Source organism: Lissotriton vulgaris, chromosome 9, assembly GCF_964263255.1.
Source record: "Lissotriton vulgaris chromosome 9, aLisVul1.2, whole genome shotgun sequence".
Taxonomy (NCBI): Eukaryota; Metazoa; Chordata; class Amphibia; order Caudata; family Salamandridae; genus Lissotriton; species Lissotriton vulgaris.
Window position 1 is genome coordinate 1,232,001,616 of NC_141697.1, and position 23,973 is coordinate 1,232,025,588.

At 52.5% G+C, this 23,973-nt stretch overlaps 1 protein-coding gene across 1 annotated transcript in view; it reads left to right on the forward strand.

The window, feature by feature from the left end:
* Positions 1–23,973, forward strand: part of CAMK1 (calcium/calmodulin dependent protein kinase I) — a 412,178-nt gene that overhangs the window by 263,476 nt on the left and 124,729 nt on the right. The window contains exon 3 of the mRNA XM_086939379.1: positions 164–295. Within this exon, the coding sequence (XP_086795505.1) occupies positions 164–295 (132 nt within the window). The remainder of the gene's footprint in view (positions 1–163; positions 296–23,973) is intronic.

A 23,973-nucleotide genomic window follows, 5' to 3' on the forward strand; every position in this document is an offset into this window, starting at 1 on the left:
GTCCATATTCCTGTTTGACTCTGTTGCCTTTTCCAGATCTTGCTGTGTTCACTCCATTTATCTTTAGTCTGTTTTTCTGAGACTTCCTGTTTCTGAAGTTCATCCTTCTTGGGTCAGCTTTCGGTAATGTATGAGTGACCTTATTTTCTTCTCTTTGCTTCAGGGGGGCTTTCTCGGAGGTGGTGCTGGCCGAGGAGAAGAAGACCCAAAAACTAGTGGCCATCAAGTGTATCCCGAAGAAGGCGCTGGAAGGCAAGGAGACCAGCATCGAGAATGAAATCGCCGTGCTCAGGAAGTAAGTCATCCTCTCAGAATTGTGGCGTTTCACAGGTTTGTGGCCTTTTGGGGTCTTCTGGTGGCCCATTCCAGGCTACCCCTGGGAACACAAGGCTTACACTGGAGTCATGGCTTTCAACATCTCAAACCTTCAACGAGACGCTAGTGCTCCTCGGGCGGCTCGCGGCACCCTTTTCAATGTTCTGTGTTGTATGATCGATCTCTGTCCCGGGCTAGGCATATCCCTAGGGCAGGGGGTCCTAGCCAGGGGTGCCTGCACCCCAGGGGGTCTGAGATGGCATTTCAGGGGTGCAAAAAAGAGGGAAAGTATGTACTGTTTGCATAATAGGAATCCGTTGATTATAGGCATGCCTTATGTTTGGGGGCGCGAACATTAATCAGACATTTCCTGGGGATGCAGGGTATAGACAAGGTTGGGAACAAATGGCCCAGGGTCTGTGAGGTTCCCCTGATTTTGGCATTCCAAAGCCCACAGGTTTAGTGCATGGAAGTCTGACGAGCAGATGTCCCGGCAACCGCTTTATGTGCATTCAATAGTTGCCTTTATAGTTTCCATTTTTTCTTCATATGGGCAAATGTTTCCATGTGAAAAAATCCTTTTCCATGACCCACCAATGTCAAATCTGGGCAGGAAATGTATCCCAGGTGTAGACCCCCCCCCCCCCAAAGTTACAGGGCTAGGATGGCCCTGGATCAGAGGTGGCCACCTCCCAAACACTCCATGGAGGCACCCAGGTCCCCACCCTAGGGAGCCGCACACACCTGAGTGAAAGTTCACCCTCGAACTTCACCTGTCAATGTGAATATTCTGAGTCTGTGAATTGGGAGTTTGGAATTATGGGGCAAGTATTACCTTTTTTCTTCTAGGTGGACCCAACACGGATGATATGCTTTGAAAATCAGTGCAGTGGGAACAAAAAAAGTGTTCATCCAGATTCGGAATATGCAACTTTTGGGACTAGTGCTGTGGTATTTATTCTCTGTTCTCCAGGACAGCTGCTCGTAACTCATTAGCGTCCGAAGGCCCCACTGACTCCCTATTGGAAGCCGGGAAGCCATCCCTGAGCAATGTTCACCATGTGAAACTCCACAAATACAGAAAAAGTCTGCACCAAACACATTTGAAAATTCTGATTCTTTTTTTTATTTCACAATTAAAAAGGTACAAAAATATATCTTTTTTATTTTAATGAAAAGGTTGGAACTTTTCAAAATGTGTTTTTATTTCAAAAGACAACGGAATAGATTGAAGCATATGGCTTTGTCCTTTTTCCCCCCAAATGTTTGCTCTCTTTTAGATGGCACAAATGAGCGCTTGCCCTGTGGCCACCAGTTGCCCGTACAAGAATCTCTTTGCTGTACATGTGCTGGTCCCTAGAATCAAGCTAAGAATCGATTAAATTTTTAACCTCCAATTTCAAATTCCTTCACATTTAAAGAGCATTTTGAAATTTTGTATTTTCAGTTTTGCTTTTCTTATGTATACATACTTTATTAATCTGTTAATATTTAATTTTCTAAACAGTTGTGGACCCCTGCGTGGGTGTCTGTGGACCCCTGGTTCAGACCCATCGATCCAGGATATGAGTGCTGCAGCCACGCGTCTCGGCCCCGTCATTTAGTGCTGTGGCGTTGCACCTCTACCTTTGTCTTGCAGTAGTTCTGCATGCTCTGGTTTCTGCCTGTCACCAGTAATAGTGCTGTAGCGTTCTGTGTCGTACCCTCTCTGTTAACAGTGCTGTAGCGTTCTGTCTCTTACCCTCTCTGTTAACAGTGCTGTAGCGTTCTGTCTCGTACCCTCTCCGGTCACAGTGCTGTGGCATCCTTGCTCTGCCAGTCTAAGGCAACAGAGCTGCACTTTCATACTCCTGCTTCTCCCATGTAGGTGTGCAGCTCTGTCCGTATCTAATAATAGTTCCTGGCATCCAACTTCTGGTGAGCTAGGATAATCGTGCTGCGGCTTCACAGCTCTGCCCCTGGCTGACAATAGTGCTGCGGCTTCATGTCATTGCCCCTCTCATGGAGCAGTGCTGTGGCTTCACAGCTCTGCCCCTGGCTGATAATAGCGCTGCGGCTTCATGTTGATAGAGCGCCCAGGTCACCCAACTATAAATTTATCATACTCACCTGGGCCCATAATCAATAACTCATTTATTTAATCAGGTAACCTTCGCTCTACTACCAGATATTTTTTCCTACTAGGTCCTATACCACTGACTTACCAATCTTTGTCGCTGGTACCTGTAACCTATTGGATCAGGGAGTTCGTTTTAAAGATAGTTCGATAATCAATAGCATTTGCACTAATTTAATAACCACAGACTCTGGAAGTTTTAAAAGTGTTTATCTAAGTTTCTTAAATGGTCATGATCCAAAGATTAAACACTACAAGACTCTCAATAATGAAAATCAGAACCAGAATATAACTATGCAAAAGATGCATTAAACTGATTTCGATCATTCAGCAAATAAGGGAAGGTAAGAAAAGAAACATGCTAAATAAATCAAAACAATTTAAAAAAAATTCAAAGGAAGGTGAGAAAGGGAACATGCTAATCAAGAAACGATTTCAAACATTTATTCAAAAGGAGGGTAAGAAAGGGAACCTGCTAAAATAGTTTGCAAGAGATTCTAACCATAGGGTGGGTAAGAAAAGGGAACATATATATATATATGCAATCAAGCTTTACGTTTAGGGAGGGCAGAAGAGAAGGAACAAGATATACGATGTCAAACCCACACAGATTTATATTTACCTAAATGGTGTGAAGACCAACCCTGGCCACGGGTCAGTTGAAAGACAGGAAAACCCCAAAAGTTGCAGTCGCCCGTAGGCCAGCAGGTGTAGAGCAGAATCAGGAGAGGAAAACCAGATTTGGATCAGGACAGGCCACCAAAGGTTAAGACCAGCATACGCAGTTCAGTTGCAACGCCTGTGCTACTCCCTCTCTGCAGCTAACAGCCAGAACCCCGATTGGGTTATCGATTTCACCGACAAAGTGCTTTGCCAGCACCTCAGCTTCCCGGACCCCAATTGGGTCAGCGAATCTTCTGACAGAGTGCTCCGCAGCCCTCTGCCCTTAGTCACCTATTGAGTGCATTGGGTCAGTGACAGGTCAGCTATTCGGACAAGTCAGACAAATTAACTAGCTAAGCCTACCCTAGTTATACTATTTTCCAGGTCAGTGTACCCCCCCCCCCCCAATGTTGCAAATGTAAGAATCCCCAATTTTGATTGGACAAGGAATGAAGAGAGGTCATCACACCACACCAAAATGAAACCTTTAGCGTCTCATATTTAAATTTATGTTTCCGCCCATCAATTTAGGTACTCATGACATTTTTATTCCACCTAACAATGGAGAATTTAATTTATTTATTATTTATTTAAGAGGCTTATAGAGCGCATACAATGTATTTAACATGGGTACATTTGGTCTTCCTCTTGTGGGGTCATTAGTTGATCTTCCCAGGCGCATCTTGGCTAAGTCTGTCCTTGGCTTAGTTTCAATGACAAATGGCTTTGGCTCCCTCTGGAGTTTGACATGCACAGAAGGACTTTCAATAACGTCTCCCAGGCCCAAAGATTACAATGCATAAAGAGTAGAAAAGAAACAATTTTAGAACACAGAATAAATGAATGCACTGTATACCATGTATCTCTACTCTATTCACATTATTTTATTTAAACTATTGCGTTAAGCAGAACGAACAGCTTAGCAAAAGCAGCAATGCAAGCTTCTCGCATGTGCAAACATAGAGCAGCCATATTAATACTAGTGCACAGATGCGACAGATTCCCTCCAAAGCAAAGAATATGTCATGTCACATGAGTATGACAGACGCATGTGCAGTAGAAACCCTCGTGAAAGCAGCAGCCATCTTAAATGCAAGCGTATTACAGTTAGTAAAACACATAAGCAAGCTTCTCTCGGACACCCAAATGTGTATGTAAAATGTAATATTAGTAAAAACAAACATGTTGATTAATTTATGAACGTTATTCAAGGTTCATGAATACAAGCAAGTCGCTTTCTCCTGCGAATCCTTGCTCCATCAATGTCATAGCCCATCTCATGGAGAAGTGCTGTGGCTTTACAGCTCTGCCCTGGCTGATAATAGTGCTGCGGCTTCATGTCATAGACTGTCTCATGGAGCAGTGCTGTGGCTTTACAGCTCTGCCCCTGGCTGATAATAGTGCTGCGGCTTCATGTCCTAGCCCCTCTCCTGGAGCAGTGCTGTGGCTTTACAGCTCTGTCCCTGGCTGATAATAGTGCTGTGGCATTGCCCGTCTCATGGAGCAGTGCTGTGGCTTTACAGCTCTGTCCCTGGCTGATAATAGTGCTGTGGCATTGCCCGTCTCATGGAGCAGTGCTGCGGCTTTACAGCTCTGCCCCTGGCTGATAATCGTGCTGTCGCTTCATGTCCCTCTCATGGAGCAGTGCTGTGGCTTTACAGCTCTGCCCCTGGCTGATAATAGTGCTGTCGCATTGCCCGTCTCATGGAGCAGTGCTGTGGCTTTACAGCTCGTGAAAACAAGGTGGGGCTGGCTCTAATCAGCAAGGCCGAGCCTATATCATAAACAACAAGAAGGGGATGCCAGCAGGGGCGGATTGACAAGGCGGGCATTCGGGAATGGGCCGAAGGGCCGGTGCCTCAGTGCCCTCTGTGGGCCGTTTTTTTTTCTCCCCTGTCCCAGTCCACAGAAAGTGGACTAGGAAAGGGGAGAAAAAAAAACGGCCCACAGAGTGCACGAGACAGAGACACAGAAAATGAAAGCAGCCTCGCTGTGCGGCCAGACAGCGATTGTCAGCTGTGGCCTCTCCTTAACCCCTGCCCTGCCAAGCAATCAAGCTGAGGCTGGGCAGGGGTGATTGTTTGCAATAATCGGCCTCCCTGGGGGCTGTCGAGTCCTAAGCTAGCTGCGCTGCGCAGGTGGCGGGGCGCGCATTTAAGGACTCAGGACACGCTGTTGATCTCCGCGTGGTCCGGACTAACTCCGTGGCCCCGCCTCTCTTTATTTAAATCATGCGCGACCGTGACGTATCACGGCCGCGTTAACGCACTACTGCGTACGTGACAACCTGCCCGCACGCATGCGGCTTCTCAAACATTACATCCCTTTCAACCTTTAATGAAATTCAAAACTTCAGAAAAACAATACGAGCAACGGCTCACTGTAAGAGTCTTGGCAGTTCAAAATAATTATCAATAACCCCAGGCATGGTTAAAACGAAAAGTCAAAATGGCCGGCAGGCCTGTTACCAGTTCACGTTGCAGATACCGCCATCTCAGCCCACAGCAAAGTCGGCCAGTTGCGAAGAGGGCGCGGGGTTTCTTCTCAGTCCATAGCCCGCAGCCTCTCCCCTATACATGACCCTTCGTGGCAGGTTCGAAGGGGCCGGGACTGACAGTGAAGCTTCTCCGGGAATCTGAAAGCTGTCAGTTCTCGCGATTTCTGGACTCGGAGGACTTGTCTCTGCTCCCTCTCTCAAGTCTCTTGGCACCGCCGATGATGCTGGGGGGCCAGGTGTGGAAGGAGTAGGCCTTGGGGAATCCTGTCCCTGGGGTTCTCCGGCGGGGGCGGCTGCTCGCTTGAAAAATGAAACGTTCCTGGTGACGCTTTTGCTGTCTCTCTGGGCAGTTATCATTGTGCCTGACCGACGAGTGACGGTCCACGGGTGAGGCTCAAAGGGGAGTCGGAACTTGCTCCCTGGGAATCTGTCCCGCACGTAGACCCTATCTCGTTCCTCGATCGGGGAGTCTCTGCCCCGGCGCTTGAAGCTGGCATAGTCGTTTGAGCGCTTCCGGTTGGCTTGGGCTAGTTGTGGGTCGGCTCTCGTTGGAGTCCAAGTGCGGTGGTGAGGAATGGTATCTCGAACTATACGGCCCATGGTGGAGGGTCCTGGGGCCGCAGTGGTGGTGCGGTGAGGCGTGAGTCTGTATTCTCGTAGAAAAGTATACAGGGCCCTCTCGACCGGTGTTTCCTCTGCTTGGGTAATCCGTATTACTTTATTCAAGGTCCTCATGAATCGTTCCACTTCACCGTTGGCCTGGGGCCATCTGGGGGTGACTTTCCGGTGGTGGATTCCCCACTCGTGGAGGTAGTCCGCAAATTCCTGGCTCTGAAATGGGGGCCCGTTGTCCGTCTTCATTTGTTCCAAGATTCCGTGTGTGGCGATTATTTTCTCTAGCTTGGTGATCACTTCCTTGGCGGTCAGCGAAGATACAATTTCAACCTCAGGGTATCTCGTGAGGTCGTCAATAACGACTAGCATGTGACGACCGTCTGGAAGGTGGCCAAAGTCGACACTCACTCGCTCCTAGGGTTTTGTCTGTTCATCTTCGGTGATGACTGGCGCCGGGGTATCAGCCGGGCCCGCCGCCTGGCACCAGTGGCACGCTCTCACCCACTGCTCAACTTTCTCGTCCATCCCAGGGAACCAGACTTTCGCTCGGAGCCTACTCTTCGTTTTCACGATACCCTGATGGCCCCGATGGGCGAGTTCCACAGCCTGTTCTGAGAGTCTTGCTGGCATGATGATCCTGGGTCCACCTGAGGAGACACCCCTGGGAATCTACAGACAGTTCATCCTTCACTCGGAGGATAGCCTCGAGGGTTTCTCGTGCCTCCGGAGTTCGTCGACTCAGAGAGCTGGCAAGTGACTTCCAGTCATTACTTCTGGTTGCTTCGATGACTAGTTGGAGGGGCTCGTCGTGGCGGGTCGCTGCCACGATTTGATCGAGACTAATGGGCAATGGCCTGGACCGTTCCAGAATGTTCCTGACGTACTCTTCCGTGTCTTCGGCGTCCTCTCTTTCTTGGGTGGTGGCTGCCCTAGGATGCCGGGATAAGTAATCAGCCGGGTTGTTCACTCCGGGCTTGAACTCTAATCTATAGTCGTACTCCTGGAGCTGCAGGATCCATTTTTCAATCCTCGGGGGAGGTTTGGATACTGAGCCTCTGAACAAGGGAAGCAGGGGTTTATGGTCCGTGAATACGGTAAAAGGATGACCGTATACATACACATGAAAGTGTCGGCACGCCCAATGAATCGCGATAGCCTCTCTTTCGATTTGCGAGTATCTCTGTTCAGTCTCCGTGAGGGAGCGGCTCGCGTAGGCTATTGGCACCCAGTCCTCTCCATTTCGACTCTGGGTCATGACAGCCCCGAGCCCGTGAGGGCTGGCGTCTACTGCAATGTTCGTTGACTTCGTAGGGTCGAAGTAGGACAGAGTAGTGTCTGCGGACAGGGCGACTTTGGTGTTCTGGAACGCCAACTCTTGTTCCTCTCCCCAGTGCCATGGAGTGGTGGTCTTCGTGAGTTCCTTTAGCAGTCTGGTGATGTTGGAGAGGTCGGGGATGAACCTCCCGCAGAAATTTACCATCCCCAGGAAGCTTCGGACCTCTGACACGTTGGTGGGGGCCGGTGCGGCCTGCACATCCTTCACTTTCTCAGGGTCTGGTGCCACCCCTCTGTCAGAGAAGGTGTATCCGAAGAAACTGATGGTGTTTCTCAGGAACTGGCATTTCTCACGATGGAGGGTGAGGCCTGAGTCTCGAATCCTCTGTAGGACACTCCTGAGTCTTCAGTGGTGCTCCTCGATGGTGTCATCGTAGATCAAGAGATCGTCGCTGACATTGAGAACCCCGGTTATCCCGCTCAGCACTTCTCGGATTGTGTTCTGAAACACTTCTGCCGCACTCGAGATTCCAAAATTGAGTCGTCGGTATCGTCTCAGCCCAACGTGAGTGGAGAACGTCGTGATATACCTGGAGTCGGGATGTAGGGGCAGTTGATGATAGCCCGATCTCAAGTCGACTTTAGAAAACCATTTCGCCCCGTTCAGCTCACCTAGTATATCATCTATTGTGGGCATTAGATGTCGTTCTCGTTTAACAGCAGCGTTGGGTAGACGCATGTCTACGCAGATGCATACTTGGCCTGGTTGCTTGGGTTTTCGCGCCACTACAATCAGCGACACCCAGGGGGTGGGGCCGCTGACCTCCTCGATGATTCCTTGCTTTTCGAGGTTCTCTAGTTCCTGTTCAACTTTCTTCCGGAGGTGAAAAGCAATTCTTCGGTGGTGTAGTGCTACTGGCTGTACAGATTTGTCAATATGTAGGGATACCTCCTTCCCTCTGAGGCACCCGATGCCTTTAAAGACATCGTCGAATTCTTCGATGATGTTTTCGAGTTCTTCCTCTAGAACTGCCATGGCGAAAGATATAAGATGGAGTTCTTCCGCTGTTTGTCCACTTAGCAGCATTCCGCTACCTTCCTTGGTGACATAGATCGTGGACGACGCCTTTCTGTCCTTGTGGTGAATGTCTGATTGGAAACATCCTACCAGTGGAATGGGGTCCTTTTGGCCATAAGCGAGAACCCTGATTTTCGCGGGGTGCAGGCAGAGTTTATCCCGCAGTTGTGCGTAGACGTTGGCAGCCATGAGTTTGATTGATGCACCAGTATAGATGGTCGCTCGCACTTCTTGGTTCAGAATGCTTATTCTGCACTTTGGTAGCCGACGGTTCTTCTTGTGTGGATGGCTGATCGCGAGCACATAGTGAACCGGGTAGCTCGAGTTGTCCTCGTCCATGTCCTCATCTTCCGGCCTTTCTTGCACCGTGTGGGCCGTCTCTGATTTGAGTTTCGACGACCTGCACACCGAGGCAAAATGGTTCATGCGTCCGCATGATCCGCATTTCCTTCCAAGGGCCGGGCAGTCTTGTGCTCTATGAGGCACGCCACCGCAGTATCCACAGTCTTTCGGGCGGTCTTGAGGCCTACTTCTCTCTGCGGGGCGTCGTTTGGACCGCACTACGTTGACGTGTTCAGCCACGTGCACTTGTTCCGTTTTCGCGGGCCTATGCAGAGCTGCCTCCATGTGGGACGCTCTCGCTTGTGAAAGTTCCTTTGAGCGTCCCAGCTTGAGGATATCCACTAGTGGTTTGCTGTCCTCTTGGAGGATTTTCACCCTTAGTTCCGACGAGTAGCATCCCTGAATGATCTGTCCCCGGATCTCCTCTTGCTCATCCCTGAATCCGCACGTGCTCGCCAGTTCTTTGAGGCGGCCATGGAAGGCGTCGAGTGACTCCTCCGCTTCCTGTCGTGCTTGCCGAAAAATGAAACGTTCATAATCCTTGCTGTGCATCGGCTCAAAGTGGGCATTGAGCGCGTTGAGGAGAGTGATGTATGTGTGAGGGGTGGCTTCCGTCAGAGTCTTGTAGATACGATGGATATCCTTCCCACCGAGATGTAATAGCAGCGCCCTGCGCCTCTCCCTGGCTGTGCCGGCGCCCTCAAAGTAGAAGTGCAGCCTCTCGACCCAGTCCTTCCACCGCGGGGCGAGGGCCGCCGGTGCACCATCAACCGAGAAGGGCTCGATGGGCGGAATGGACGTCATGGTGGGCGTAAGCAAGGCGATGAACCACACTCCAGCAGGGTGCAGGATGCCGGGCCGCCGGTCAAGGACGAGGCATGGTGTGCGGCACCACGTGAGTTCTTCAGACCCTCGTCGCCATTGTCGAGTCCTAAGCTAGCTGCGCTGCGCAGGTGGCGGGGCGCGCAATTAAGGACTCAGGACACGCTGTTGATCTCCGCGTGGTCCGGACTAACTACGTGGCCCCGCCTCTCTTTATTTAAAGCATGCGCGACCGTGACGTATCACGGCCGCGTTAACGCACTACTGCGTACGTGACAACCTGCCCACACGCATGCAGCTTCTCTAACATTACAGGGGCCAGGTGTTTCTCAGGCCTTTTAGCCATTTGCACCTCGGCCCCCTGCACCCATGCAGCCCAGAAACGGTGTTAGTCTTAACACCTCGCCCACAGCCCTTCACATTCAGGGCATAGTGGGCGAGGAAGAATGGGTCTTGCTGTGGGGGCCTGGTGATGCTTGGAATTTTTTTGTTTTATTTATTTATTTATGCGATTTTATATAGCGCAGACTTTACCCGAAGGTGTCAGAGCGCTTCACACTAGGAACAGCAATAATACATGAGGAGAAAATTATAAGTGACAAATTACAAAAGCAAACGTTAAGTTACATGAATCAAAAGTGACAATAGTGAGCAACCAAAATACAAGAGGAGCAAACGATACATTACAGGAGGAAAAAGTGATATGTGTGCAGGTTACAAAAGCGTACAAAATACAAGTAGAGGTATAATACTGCAATTAATGGCAGACACTCCAGCACAAGAACAAACGTTACGTAGGCAATGGTGGCACTTGTGCAAGTATCTAAAGCAAACAAAAATGAGAGGTAGCAAACAGTGTGTTACAAGAGAAAAGTGACGTGTGCAAGTTACAAAAGGGTCCATACACAGGTACAAGGGTAATACTACAGTAAATGGTAAATACTCAAACTGCCAGAACACACTGGGAAGGCACTTCCCATGCACCAGCTTCACCTCAGCCTCCCCCCTGGCTACCTGGCTACCTTGGATGACCCAGAAAGCTGTGTTTTGTGCTCCCCTGCCAGGACATTTTCCCAAGGCCTGGAGGGTTGATTAATTCACTACTTGCAGGGGCCTTACCTCTGTTCATGTGCTCCTGAGCTGAAGGTCTGGGGAGGGCTAAGTAGGTTAGTAATAGCAGGGGCTTTGCTGCTTTTCAGGTGCTCCTGTGCTGAAGGTCTGGAGAGGGCTAAGTAGGTTAGTAATAGCAGGGGCTTTGCTGCTTTTCAGGTGCTCCTGTGCTGGAGGGCTGGAATAATTTTGTGACAAAAAGGGACCTTGCTATTTTTTTTAGTTGCTCAGCATGTAGGGCATTGTCACCTTGGCCCTGTATCCTGTGCAAGAACAGTATCCTCCCACTTTCATTCCTTGTCTGTGCAAATGGTGTTTCATGAAAGGGCACGCCCCTTGAATGTAGGCCACGCCCCTTAAATATGGGACACGCCTCTTGAATGTGGGCCACTTTTTTCGTCAGTGCCCGGGCCGAATTGTGATCCCAATCCGACACTGGATGCCAGTGCTGATAACAATAACTTAGAACAATGAAAAATCCTCCACAAACTGAAAATCAAATTCAGAGAAGGGAATGCTTCTTAGTCGCAATTTTATTATAATATGCTCAATAATATTTTTTAAAAAACCATTTTTACATTTGAGAAAAAAACATTGGAGGAAAAACAAGAATGCAAAACGGACACAAGAGAATGCAATTAATCAGGGACGAACCACCATTCGATACTACAATCATATCACTTTCACCATACATTCAAGACATGCAAACTACTCTCACACATACCATATGTACATTATTTACAACAAGGAAACAAAAAACTGGTGCTGCCTTAGTATAAACACACTGTTTGCAAATTGTATTGAAAAATAGAACACTATCAAACGTTTTTACAATTTCAAGGAATCTTAACAAATTAAACATCAATAGATAGTGTGCAATAAATGGCAAGAGATCTATACAATAGTGTACTCTTAGATCAATAGGCAGACCAGTGGGATGATGGGCCTACGCGTTTCGAATCTCCTTAGGTTCATTGGAGATTCTCATCAGGGCCTCGGGCAGCACCTAATTAGCTGTCGGTGGTCCAGGACAGAGAGTTGTGGGGGGAGGTAGCCAGTCAATCGCTCTAGAAAGAGTAAAGTGTCCTATCGATGGAGAAACCAACAAAGGTGAAACCAACAGTGGTGGGGGAAGGAGATGCCTGGATGGCAGGGTTCCACGGGATCCGAGAATCTGGCGTGGTGTCTTTCTCGTAAAAGGCTCAAAGTCCTTATGGTCACGGAGGAGAAAAATCCTCTATTAATCAGGCTGGCTCGGCAGTTATTGCAGCGTCAGCACAAGCCGATAGGAGTCGGGTGTGCTAAGTCTTTTTCATAAAGGGAGCTCGTACTCCTTGGCGTTCGACGGGGGAACTGTCTGTATAAATCAAACAGACTCGGCGCCGGTGCCGGAGTGCACTAGTCACTAGTGACTAGTGCACTCTGCGACGCTGACCGGCTGCAGCAACCCGATGCCTTTGTCTTCGCACCAGCACACCGGACTCTAACCTGCTTGTGCTGTCGCTGCCACCGGCGCCGAGTCTGTTTGATTTATACAGACAGTGTATTTTCCTTGAAATTGTAAAAACGTTTGATAGTGTTCTATTTTTCAATACAATTTGCAAACAGTGTGTTTATACTAAGGCAGCACCAGTTTTTTGTTTCCTTGTTGTAAATAATGTACATATGGTATGTGTGAGAGTAGTTTGCATGTCTTGAATGTATGGTGAAAGTGATATGATTGTAGTATCGAATGGTGGTTCGTCCCTGATTAATTGCATTCTCTTGTGTCCGTTTTGCATTCTTGTTTTTCCTCCAATGTTTTTTTCTCAAATGTAAAAATGGTTTTTTAAAAAATATTATTGAGCATATTATAATAAAATTGCGACTAAGAAGCATTCCCTTCTCTGAATTTGATTTTCAGTTTGTGGAGGATTTTTCATTGTTCTAAGTTATTGTTATCAGCACTGGCATCCCCTTCTTGTTGTTTGTGGCTTTACAGCTCGGCCCCTGGCTGATAATAGTGCTGTGGCATTGCCCGTCTCATGGAGCAGTGCTGTGGCTTTACAGCTCCGCCCCTGGCTGATAATAGTGCTGTCGCATTGCCCGTCTCATGGAGCAGTGCTGTGGCTTTACAGCTCTGCCCCTGGCTGATAATAGTGCTGCGGCTTCATGTCCCTCTCATGGAGCAGTGCTGTGGCGTCATGTCATTGCCCCTCTCATGGAGGAGAGCTGCGGCTTTACATCTCTGCCCTTGGCTGTTAATAGTGCTGCGGCTTCATGCCATAGACCGTCTCATGGAGCAGTGCTGTGGCTTTACAGCTCTGCCCCTGGCTGATAATTGTGCTGTGGCTTCATGTCCCTCTCATGGAGCAGTGCTGTGGCTTTACAGCTCTGCCCCTGGCTGATAATTGTGCTGTGGCTTCATGTCCCTCTCATGGAGCAGTGCTGTGGCTTTACAGCTCTGCCCCTGGCTGATAATAGTGCTGCGGCTTCATGTCCCTCTCATGGAGCAGTGCTGCGGTTTCACAGCTCTGCCCCTGGCTGATAATAGTGCTGCGGCTTCATGTCCCTCTCATGGAGCAGTGCTGTGGCTTTACAGCTCTGCCCCTGGCTGATAATAGTGCTGCGGCTTCATGTCCCTCTCATGGAGCAGTGCTGTGGCTTTACAGCTCTGCCCCTGGCTGATAACAGTGCTGCGGCTTCATGTCCCTCTCATGGAGCAGTGCCGCGGTTTCACAACTCTACCCCTGGCAGACAATCGTGCTGCAGCTTCCAGCCCTGGCCCTCCTCAGTGATAGTCTGGTGGCTTCCGGTGGTTGCGCCCCTCCAGTAATAGTGCTGTGCCTTTACACCTTTGACCCTCTTTCCTAAAATGCTGCACCCACCATTCACGAGCCTCTTCCTCTGCAAGTGCTGCAGCATCTCGTCTACGCCTCTCCGATAAAAGTGCTGTATCTTTCTGTCTCGACCCCTCTTTGGTAGCAGTGCTGTTTCATCCATTCTCTGCCTTATTAGGAAAATAATGCTGTGTTTTGTACCTCTGCCCCCTACGGTATCGATGCTGCTGCTTCTAGGCTCTGCGCCTCTCCTGTTGTTCTCTGTCTTCCCACCTCTGTCCCTCTCTAGTAATAGTGCTGTGGCCTCCAGTACCTGCCTGTCTATGGTAATAGGGCTTCTAGCGCTGCTGCTTCCAGGCGCTGAGCCTCCCCCGTTGTTCTCTGCCTTCCCACCTCTGTCCCTCTCTAGTAATAGTGCTGTTGCCTCCAGAACCTGCCTGTCTATGGTAATAGCGCTTCTAGCGCTGCTGCTTCCAGGCGCTGAGCCTCCCCCGTTGTTCTCTGCCTTCCCACCTTTGTCCCTCTCTAGTAATAGTGCTGTGGCCTCCAGAACCTGCCTGTCTATGGTAATAGTTCTTCTAGCGCTGCTGCTTCCAGGCGCTGAGCCTCCCCCGTTGTTCTCTGCCTTCCCACCTTTGTCCCTCTCTAGTAATAGTGCTGTGGCCTCCAGTACCTGCCTGTCTATGGTAATAGTGCTTCTAGCGCTGCTGCTTCCAGGCGCCGAGCCTCTGTTCTTGTAGCGCTCTGGCCTCCAGGCGCTGTGCCTGTCATTGGTCATTAGTGTCACTGCTGATTTGCTTGTGCTTGTTTTCATGGTCTTAGTTTAGCTGGTGCTGCCGTTTTCCGTTCTTGGAACCACTGTCCTTGGAATGTCCCTCTGGGCCCCGGTAGTTTCCGAGCAGGCTGGCGGATTCCACAACAGTGTGGGCCTGTCCCCTGACACCCGGCGCTCTGGGCACTGCACACCGTTGGATGCAGGGGACCCGGATATGGTGCTGGGCACTGCACACCCGCTGGATGCATGGGACCCGAATATGGTGCTGGGCACTGCACACCCGCTGGATGCAGGGGACCCGGATATGGTGCTGGGCACTGCACACCCGCTGGATGCAGGGAACCCGGATATGGTGCTGGGCACTGCACACCGCTGGATGCAGGGGACCCGGATATGGTGCTGGGCACTGCACACCCCCTGGATGCAGGGGACCCGAATATTGCTGCTGGGCACTGCACACCCGCTGGATGTAGGGGACCTGGATATGGTGCAGGGCACTGCCCACCCGCTGGATGCAGGGGACCTGGATACTGGTGCTGGGCGCTGCACACCCGCTGGATGCAGGGAACCCGGATATTGGCGCTAGGCACTGCACACACCCTGGATGTAGGGGACCCGGATATTTGTGCTGGGCACTGCACACCCGCTGGATGCAGGGGACCCGGATATATGCGCTAGGCACTGCACACAGCTGGATTCAGGGGACCCGGATATTGGCGCTGGGCACTGCACACACGCTGGATGCAGGGGACCCGGATATTGGCGCTAGGCACTGCACACAGCTAGATGCAGTGGACCCGGATATTGGTGCTAGGCACTGCACACAGCTGGATGCAGGGGACCCGGATATATATGCGCTAGGCACTGCACACAGCTGGATGCAGTGGACCCGGATATTGGTGCTAGGCACTGCACACAGCTGGATGCAGGGGACCCGGATATTGGTGCTAGGCACTGCACACAGCTGGATGCAGGGGACCCGGATATATGCGCTAGGCACTGCACACAGCTGAATGCAGGGGACCAGGATATTGGCGCTGGGCACTGCACACACGCTGGATTCAGGGGGACCGGATATTGGCGCTGGGCAATGCACACCTGCTGGATGCAGGGGACCCGAATATTGGCGCTGGGCACTGCACACACGCTGGACCCGGATATTGGCGCTGGGCACTGCACACCCGCTGGATGCAGGGGACCCGAATATTGGCATTGGGCACTGCACACACGGTGGATGCAGGGGACCCGGATATTGGCGCTGGGCACTGCACACCCGCTGGATGCAGGGGACCCGGATATTGGCGCTGGGCACTGCACACTGCACACACGCTGGACCCGGATATTGGCGCTTGGCACTGCACACCCGCTGGATGCAGGGGACCCGAATATTGGCGTTGGGCACGGCACACGCGGTGGATGCAGGGGACCCGGATATTGGCGCTGGACACTCCACACCCGCTGGATGCAGGGGACCCGGATATTGGTTCTGGGCACTGCCCACCCACTGGATGCAGGGGACCTGCATATTGACGCTGGGCACTGCACACCCGCTGGATGCAGGGGGCCCGGATACTGGTGCTGAGGGCTGCACACCCGCTTGATGCAGGGGACCCGGATATTGGCGCTGGGCACTGCACACCCACTGGATGAAGGGGACCCGGATATGGTGCAGGGCATTGCACACCCGCTGGAAGCAGGGGACCCGGATATTGCTGCTGGGGCACTGCACACCCGCTGGATGCAGGGGACCAAGATACTGGCGCTGGGCACTGCACACCCGCTGGATGCAGGGGGACCCGGATATTGGTGCAGGGCACTGCACACCCGCTGGATGCAGGGGACCCGGATATTGGCGCTGGGCACTGCACACCCGCTGGATGCAGAGGACCCGGATATCGTGCTGGGCACTGCACACCCGCTGGATGCAGGGGACCCGAATATTGCTGCTGAGCACTGCACACCCGCTGGATGTAGGGGACCTGGATATGGTGCTGGGCACTGCACACCCGCTGGATGCAGGGGACCTGGATATGGTGCTGGGCACTGCACACCCGCTGGATGCAGGGGACCCAGATATGGTGCTGGGCACTGCACACCCGCTGGATGCAGGGGACCCGAATATTGCTGCTGAGCACTGAACACCCGCTGGATGTAGGGGACCTGGATATGGTGCAGGGCACTGCCCACCCGCTGGATGCAGGGGACCTGGATACTGGTGCTGGGCGCTGCACACCCGCTGGATGCAGGGAACCCGAATATTGCCGCTAGGCACTGCACATACCCTGGATGCAGGGGACCCGGATATATGCGCTAGGCACTGCACACAGATGGATGCAGGGGACCCGGATATTGGCGCTGGGCACTGCACACACGCTGGATGCAGGTGACCCGGATATTGGCGCTAGGCACTGCATCAGCTGGATGCAGGGGACCCGGATATTTTCGCTGGGCACTGCACACAGCTGGATGCAGGGGACCCGGATATATGCGTTAGGCACTGCACACAGCTGGATGCAGGGGACCCGGATATATGCGCTAGGCACTGCACACAGCTGGATGCAGGGGAGCAGAATATTGGCACTGGGCACTGCACACACGCTGGATGCAGGGGACCCGGATATTGGCGCTGGGCACTGCACACCCGCTGGATGCAGGGGACCCGGATATTGGCGCTAGGCACTGCACACAGCTGGATGCAGGGGACACGGATCTATGCGCTAGGCACTGCACACAGCTGGATGCAGTGGACCCGGATATTGGCGCTAGGCACTGCACACAGCTGGATGCAGGGGACCTGGATATATGCGCTAGGCACTGCACACAGCTGGATGCAGGGGACCAGGATATTGGCGCTGGGCACTGCACACCCGCTGGATGCAGGGGACCCGGATATTGGCGCTTGGCACTGCACACCCGCTGGATCCAGGGGACCCGGATATTGGCGCTGGGCACTGCACACTGCACACACGCTGGACCCGGATATTGGCGCTGGGCACTGCACACCCGCTGGATACATGGGACCCGAATATTGGCGTTGGGCACTGCACACACGGTCGATGCAGGGGACCCGGATTTTGGCGCTGGGCACTGCACACCCGCTGGATGCAGGGGACCCGGATATTGGCGCTGGGCACTGCACACTGCACACACGCTGGACCCGGATATTGGCGCTGGGCACTGCACACCCGCTGGATGCAGGGGACCCGAATATTGGCGTTGGGCACTGCACACACGCTGGATGCAGGGACCTGGATATTGGCTCTGGGCACTGCACACCCGCTGGATGCAAGGGATCCGGATATTGGAGCTGGGCACTGCACACACGGTGGATGCAGGGGACCCGGATATTGGTGCTGGGCACTGCACACCCGCTGGATGCAGGGGACCCGAATATTGGCGTTGGGCACTGCACACACGGTGGACCCGGATATTGGAGCTGGGCACAGCACACCCGCTGGATGCAGGGGACCCAAATATTGGCGTTGGGCACTGCACACACGGTGGATGCAGGGGATCCGGATATTGGTGCTGGGCACTGCACACCCGCTGGATGCAGGGGACCTGCATATTGACGCTGGGCACTGCACACCCGCTGGATGCAGGGGGCCCGGATACTGGTGCTGAGGGCTGCACACGCGCTTGATGCAGGGGACCTGCATATTGACGCTGGGCACTGCACACCCGCTGGATGCAGGGGACCCGGATATTGGCGCTGTGCACTGCACACCCGCTGCATGCAGGGGGCCTGCATATTGGCGCTGGGCAATGCACACCCGCTCGATGCAGGGGACCCCGATACTGGTGCTGGGGGCTGCACACCCGCTGGATGTAGGGGACCCAGATATTGGCGCTAAGCACTGCACACCCGCTGGATGCAGCGGACCCGGATACTGGTGCTGGGGGCTGCACACCCGCTGGATGCAGGGGACCCGGATATTGGCGCTGTGCACTGCACACCCGCTGCATGCAGGGGACCTGCATATTGGCGCTGGGCACTGCACACCCGCTCGATGCAGGGGACCCCGATACTGGTGCTGGCGGCTGCACACCCGCTGGATGCCGGGGACCCAGATATTGGCGCTAAGCACTGCACACCCGCTGGATGCAGCGGACCCGGATACTGGTGCTGGGGGCTGCACACCCGCTGGATGCAGGGGACCCGGATAGTGGCGCTGTGCACTGCACACCCACTGGATGCAGGGGACCCGGATATTGGTGCTGGTCACTGCACACCCGCTGGATGCAGGGGACTCGGATATTGGCGCCTGGCACTGCACACCCGCTGGATGCAGGGGACGCGGATATTGGCGCTGGGCACTGCACACCCGCTGGATGCAGGTGACCCAGATATTAGGGCTGGGCACTGCACACTGCACACACGCTGGACCCGGATATTGGCGTTGGGCACTGCACACCCGCTGGATGCACAGGACCCGAATATTGGCGTTGGGCACTGCACACACGGTGGATGCAGGGGACCCGGATATTGGTGCTGGGCACTGCACACCTGCTGGATGCAGGGGACCTGCATATTTACGCTGGGCACTGCACACCCGCTGGATGCAGGGGGCCCGGATTCTGGTGCTGAGGGCTGCACACCCGCTGGATGCAGGGGACCCGGATATTGGCACTGTGCACTGCACACCCGCTGCATGCAGGGGACCTACATTTTGGCGCTGGGCACTGCACACCCGCTCCATGCAGGGGACCCCGATACTGGTGCTGGGGGCTGCACACCCGCTGGATGCAGGGGACCCTGATATTGGCGCTAAGCACTGCACATCCGCTGGATGCAGCGGACCCGGATACTGGTGCTGGGGGCTGCACACCCGCTGGATGCAGGGGACCCGGATATTGGCGCTGTGCACTGCACACCCACTGGATGCAGGGGACCCGGATATTGGTGCTGGTCACTGCACACCCACTGGATGCATGGGACCCGGATATTGGTGCTGGTCACTGCACACCCGCTGGGTGCAGGGGACCCGAATATTGGCGCTGGGCTCTGCACACCCGCTGGATGCACGGGACCCGGATATTGGCACTGGGCACTGCACACCCGCTGGATGCAGGGGACCCGGATACTGGTACTGGGCGGTGCACACCCGCTGGATGCAGCGGACCCGGATACTGGTGCTGGGCGGTGCACAACTGCTGGATGCAGGGGACCCGGATACTGGTGCTCGGCTCTGCACACCCACTGGATGCAGGGGACCCGGATATTGGTGCTGGGCACTGCGAACCCGCTGGATGCAGGGGACCCGGATATTGGCGCTGGGCACTGCACACCCGCTGGATGCAGGGGACCCGGATATTGGTGCTGGGCACTGCACACCCGCTGGATGCATGGGACCCAGATACTGGTGCTGGGCGCTGCACACCCGCTGGATGCGGGGGACCTGGATACTGGTGCTGGACGCAACACACACACTGGATGCGGGGGACCCAGATATTGGCGCTGGGCGCTGCACACCCGCTGGATGCAGGGGACCCGGATACTGGTGCTGGGCGGTCCACACCCGCTGGATGCATGGGACCCAGATACTGGTGCTGGGCGCTGCACACCCGCTGGATGCGGGGGACCTGGATACTGGTAATGGGCGCTGCACACCCGCTGGATGCGGGGGACCTGGATACTGGTGCTGGGCGCAACACACACACTGGATGCAGGGGACCCAGATATTGGCGCTGGGCGCTGCACACCCACTGGATGCAGGGGACCCGGATACTGGTGCTGGGCGGTGCACACCCGCTGGATGCAGGGGACCCGGATATTGGTGCTGGGCGGTGCACACCCGCTGGATGCAGGGGACCCGGATACTGGTGCTGGGCGGTGCACACCCACTGGATGCAGGGGACCCGGATATTGGTGCTGGGCGGTGCACACCCGCTGGATGCAGTGGACCCGGATATTGGTGCTGGGCGATGCACACCCGCTGGATGCAGGGGACCCGGATACTGGTGCTCGGCTCTGCACACCCACTGGATGCAGGGGACCCGGATATTGGTGCTGGGCACTGCGAACCCGCTGGATGCAGGGGACCCGGATATTGCTGCTGGGCGCTGCACACGAGGCTGTGTTGCACGATGGAACTCAGCCTTTCATCTTCTCCAACTCAGTAAACTGGGTAGCACTAACATTGCAACAGTAACACCTGATATTTACAGCGCCTTAAAGAGCAGGAGTGGTTTAAAACGTACCTACAAAGTGATGTGTGTCTTGGCGTTTTATTAAAGTGGTGCTCTTACTCATGTCAGCGTTACTCATTTTACCGACCTTGACTGGTTAAGAGGATGAGTCGGATTACAAATTGCGATTTAGAGGTGTTTGGAGCGGGAGCTTTCTCTCCTTCCCTGTGATATCTGCTGTGTTCATGAAGAGGCACTGAGACCTCATCCTGTAAAAATGGTTCTGCAAATAGAGTGCATGCACTTTAAGGCTGCACGTCCAGAAATGTAACACATTAGTGCAGGATATTTCACTTTAAGGCTGCACATTAAGAAATGTATTACATGTTAGTTCTGTATATTTCACTTTAACGCTGCACATTAAGAAATGTAGTATGCATTAATGCAGTATATGACTCATTAAGGTTGAAAGTGAGGAAATGTACTGCACTTTAAGAAATGTCTTTCACATTTATGCTGCAAATCACACATCAATGCTGCATGTAAAAAAAGTATTACACAATGCTGCATATTACACATTTATGCTGCAAATTAGGAAATGGATTACACATTAATGCTGCAAATTACAAAATGCTGCTGTTGGACTTGACCCTTCTGGCAGGTTCACCCCTGAACGTTTTGCTTTTTATTATGACCTGGTGTTAGTGATTTTTGGCTTGCGAAAAAATGTATTACACATAATGCTGCATACCACACAATAATGCTGCACGCTAAGAAATGTAGTGCACATTAATGCTCCATATTGCGTATTAATGCTGCATGTGTAGAATATATATCTTTTGATACAAAACAATTGGCCTAGAGTTCAGTTTTTGAGTGTGTGAGACCATTTGCTGACTGAGTGTGTACAACAAATGCTTTACCAAGCTACCACTTTAGAGAGTAAGGTTATATCTAACTTTAGCCTCTACCAAACCTCTGGGGTCTGTGGACTCTGTACACACTGTACCTTACTTCTGTCCAGTATATACAGAGCCACTTTCTGTTCTGGTTGGTAGTTGTTTTCTTTGTGCCTTCTGGCCCAGTGTCGTTTGTGTTGTTTTTTTTTGCACTCTACTTTTGGGTGTGGGGGGTGGGGGGGGAGGGAGTGAATTATCCGGTCTCTTCTGTTGGACTTCTGCTTCCCTGAGCCGCGTTGTGGTCTGTTTTAGGGGCGGTTTGCTGGTTCTGTAGCTGCTTCTTGGCTTGCAGTTATGGGGTTGTCGTTGGTAGGTGTCTGTGTTGTGGCCCTGTGGACGTCACCTCCTACCTTGTGGTCCTCTTCTGGTGGAGGTTGGTGGGGGTGCATCTATGTTGTTTGCTGATTCTGCTCTACGCTATGTTTTGGTGTAGTGTTTCTGTGTGGGAACGTTTTGTTCTCTTTTGGATTGGACTGTGTTCTACAGTTTATTCCATTAGTTTTCTGTTTTCACTGAGTTCTTGATGAAGCCGATTACTGCTTTGGTATCTGCTCATTATGTAATTACTGTGGCGAGGAAGACGGATGAGGCGATAATGCCCCGGTTACTGACCGGTAATCTTCATTACTCCAAGTCCTGGTCTTTCCTCACCGCAGTATCATTTCTCATCCCTTCCTGCCCGGTTGTGCATGGCTTCCCGTTTTATTGGTTGTGGCTTTGTAGACAGGATGTGATGTGGGTGGACTTCCTCTTCATAGGAGGAAGAGGACGTCGGCCATATTGGAGGGATGGGAGACTAGTATGCTAACCTTTGACTTGGGAGTGTCAGTGGGAGGCTAAAGCTCATTATGTAATTACTGTGGCGAGAAAGACTAGGACTCGAAGTCAGAAGATTACCGGCAAGTAGCCGGGGCATTAATGTTGGGTGTGAAGTTGTCCATTACATTTAACTTTGCAACGTGGCCATAAAATGTTACTGCTGTCACAGCTGCCTAGACCGGAAGTATAGTATGCAATGAGGCACAGGAGGCAGGACAAGGAGGGAGGGGGGTCCTTGTTGCACGAAGGCCCTAAAACCTACAGCCTGTGGGGTGTTAACATAACTTCGAGGTCACGTGTGTTGTCTCCAGCCAAGAAAACCTGAATGTCTTGTTTCGAAACACCCGGGCCTGTATTGCGTCTACGGTCCTGTTTTACTAGGGCGGCAGTTAGTCTTACATAAGTACACAGCTTAAGTTCTTTGCACTATGGGCGAGTGTGCACACGTCCTGTAATGAAAAGCAAATATCATGAAAAGAAGTCTGTAATAACACTCTCTTTTTACGAGAGCTGCAGCCGCACTGCGACAGAGTTACACGCTGCAAACAGGGGCTGCCACTGGTAACCCGCTTAATGGTACTGAATGTATCGACCTAGGCAGTATGAAAGGCCGAGGCGGCCTTGCTAGGATTCAAACTCTTGGCCTAGAGATAACCACCGATGTTAGTTGTGAGCGTCAAACTCACAGAATCGTCCTGCAGGCTGAGTTTGGTGTATCCTACATACATCGGCTCTCATCCACACGTGTAATTCATTACACATGAACTCGTGAGCAGGATTCACTATTGCAAGAGTTGCCTCCGTGCTTGGCCTGCGGATAATGAAAAGGGTGCATTAATTCCTGCGCGTGAGACTGAAGGGGGCCTTTATTTAACTTGCTGACTGAGGACCCGGAGCTGGGTTTGCTCGGTGCCACCTGTCTGGGCAAAATCTACAACACTGTGTAAGTGCCCTGGCACAAATCCTGCGTGTCCCCAGAGCATAGGTTAAAAGCATCCTTCACTGCTCGAGCTGGGGTGTTCCAGTGCCCTTTGCCCTTTAGGTTACGTCACAGAATTCTAGAAGGAAGCTGCCAGCCGGGGTTGAATGCTGGAAATTGGTTTCTCGTTAAACGTGTGCTTGTGATTCCACTTAACCCTATGCAGCCCTGTTTCATAAAGCAACGAAACACAAAATGATTTCACTGAGGTTCCTGGGTGGGTTCGTCCACCCCGGGCAGTCTGTGGGGTGTGTGGGTGATTGTTTCACTAGTTAGATGGTACAGCTGGCTTGGGTATAGTTTGGAGGGGGCTTAGAGGGGGTAGGGGGCAGCGGCCCCCAAAGTCTTAGCCAGTCGAAACACCTTGTTGCGCTCTTCGAGTTTATTGAACACACGCGTCTCTCGTCGGCGCTATATCTTTTGGCAAGGATAGCGCCGCGTGAGCCCTCTGCCTCACTTTAAGCACCTCGGGGTTGCCTAAACAGCACGTACTCTCTAGCTATGTTTATTTATCGTTAAGGTTTAAACAGGCCAGACTGTGCCCTCATTGACGTCAAAGCGCTTTCCCTGCATCGAGGCGTATTCACAAGGAATCACATTCCAAGCACTGCTGTTTCCACGAATTTGAGCAAATACAGACAAGATTCAAGGCCTGGGGCT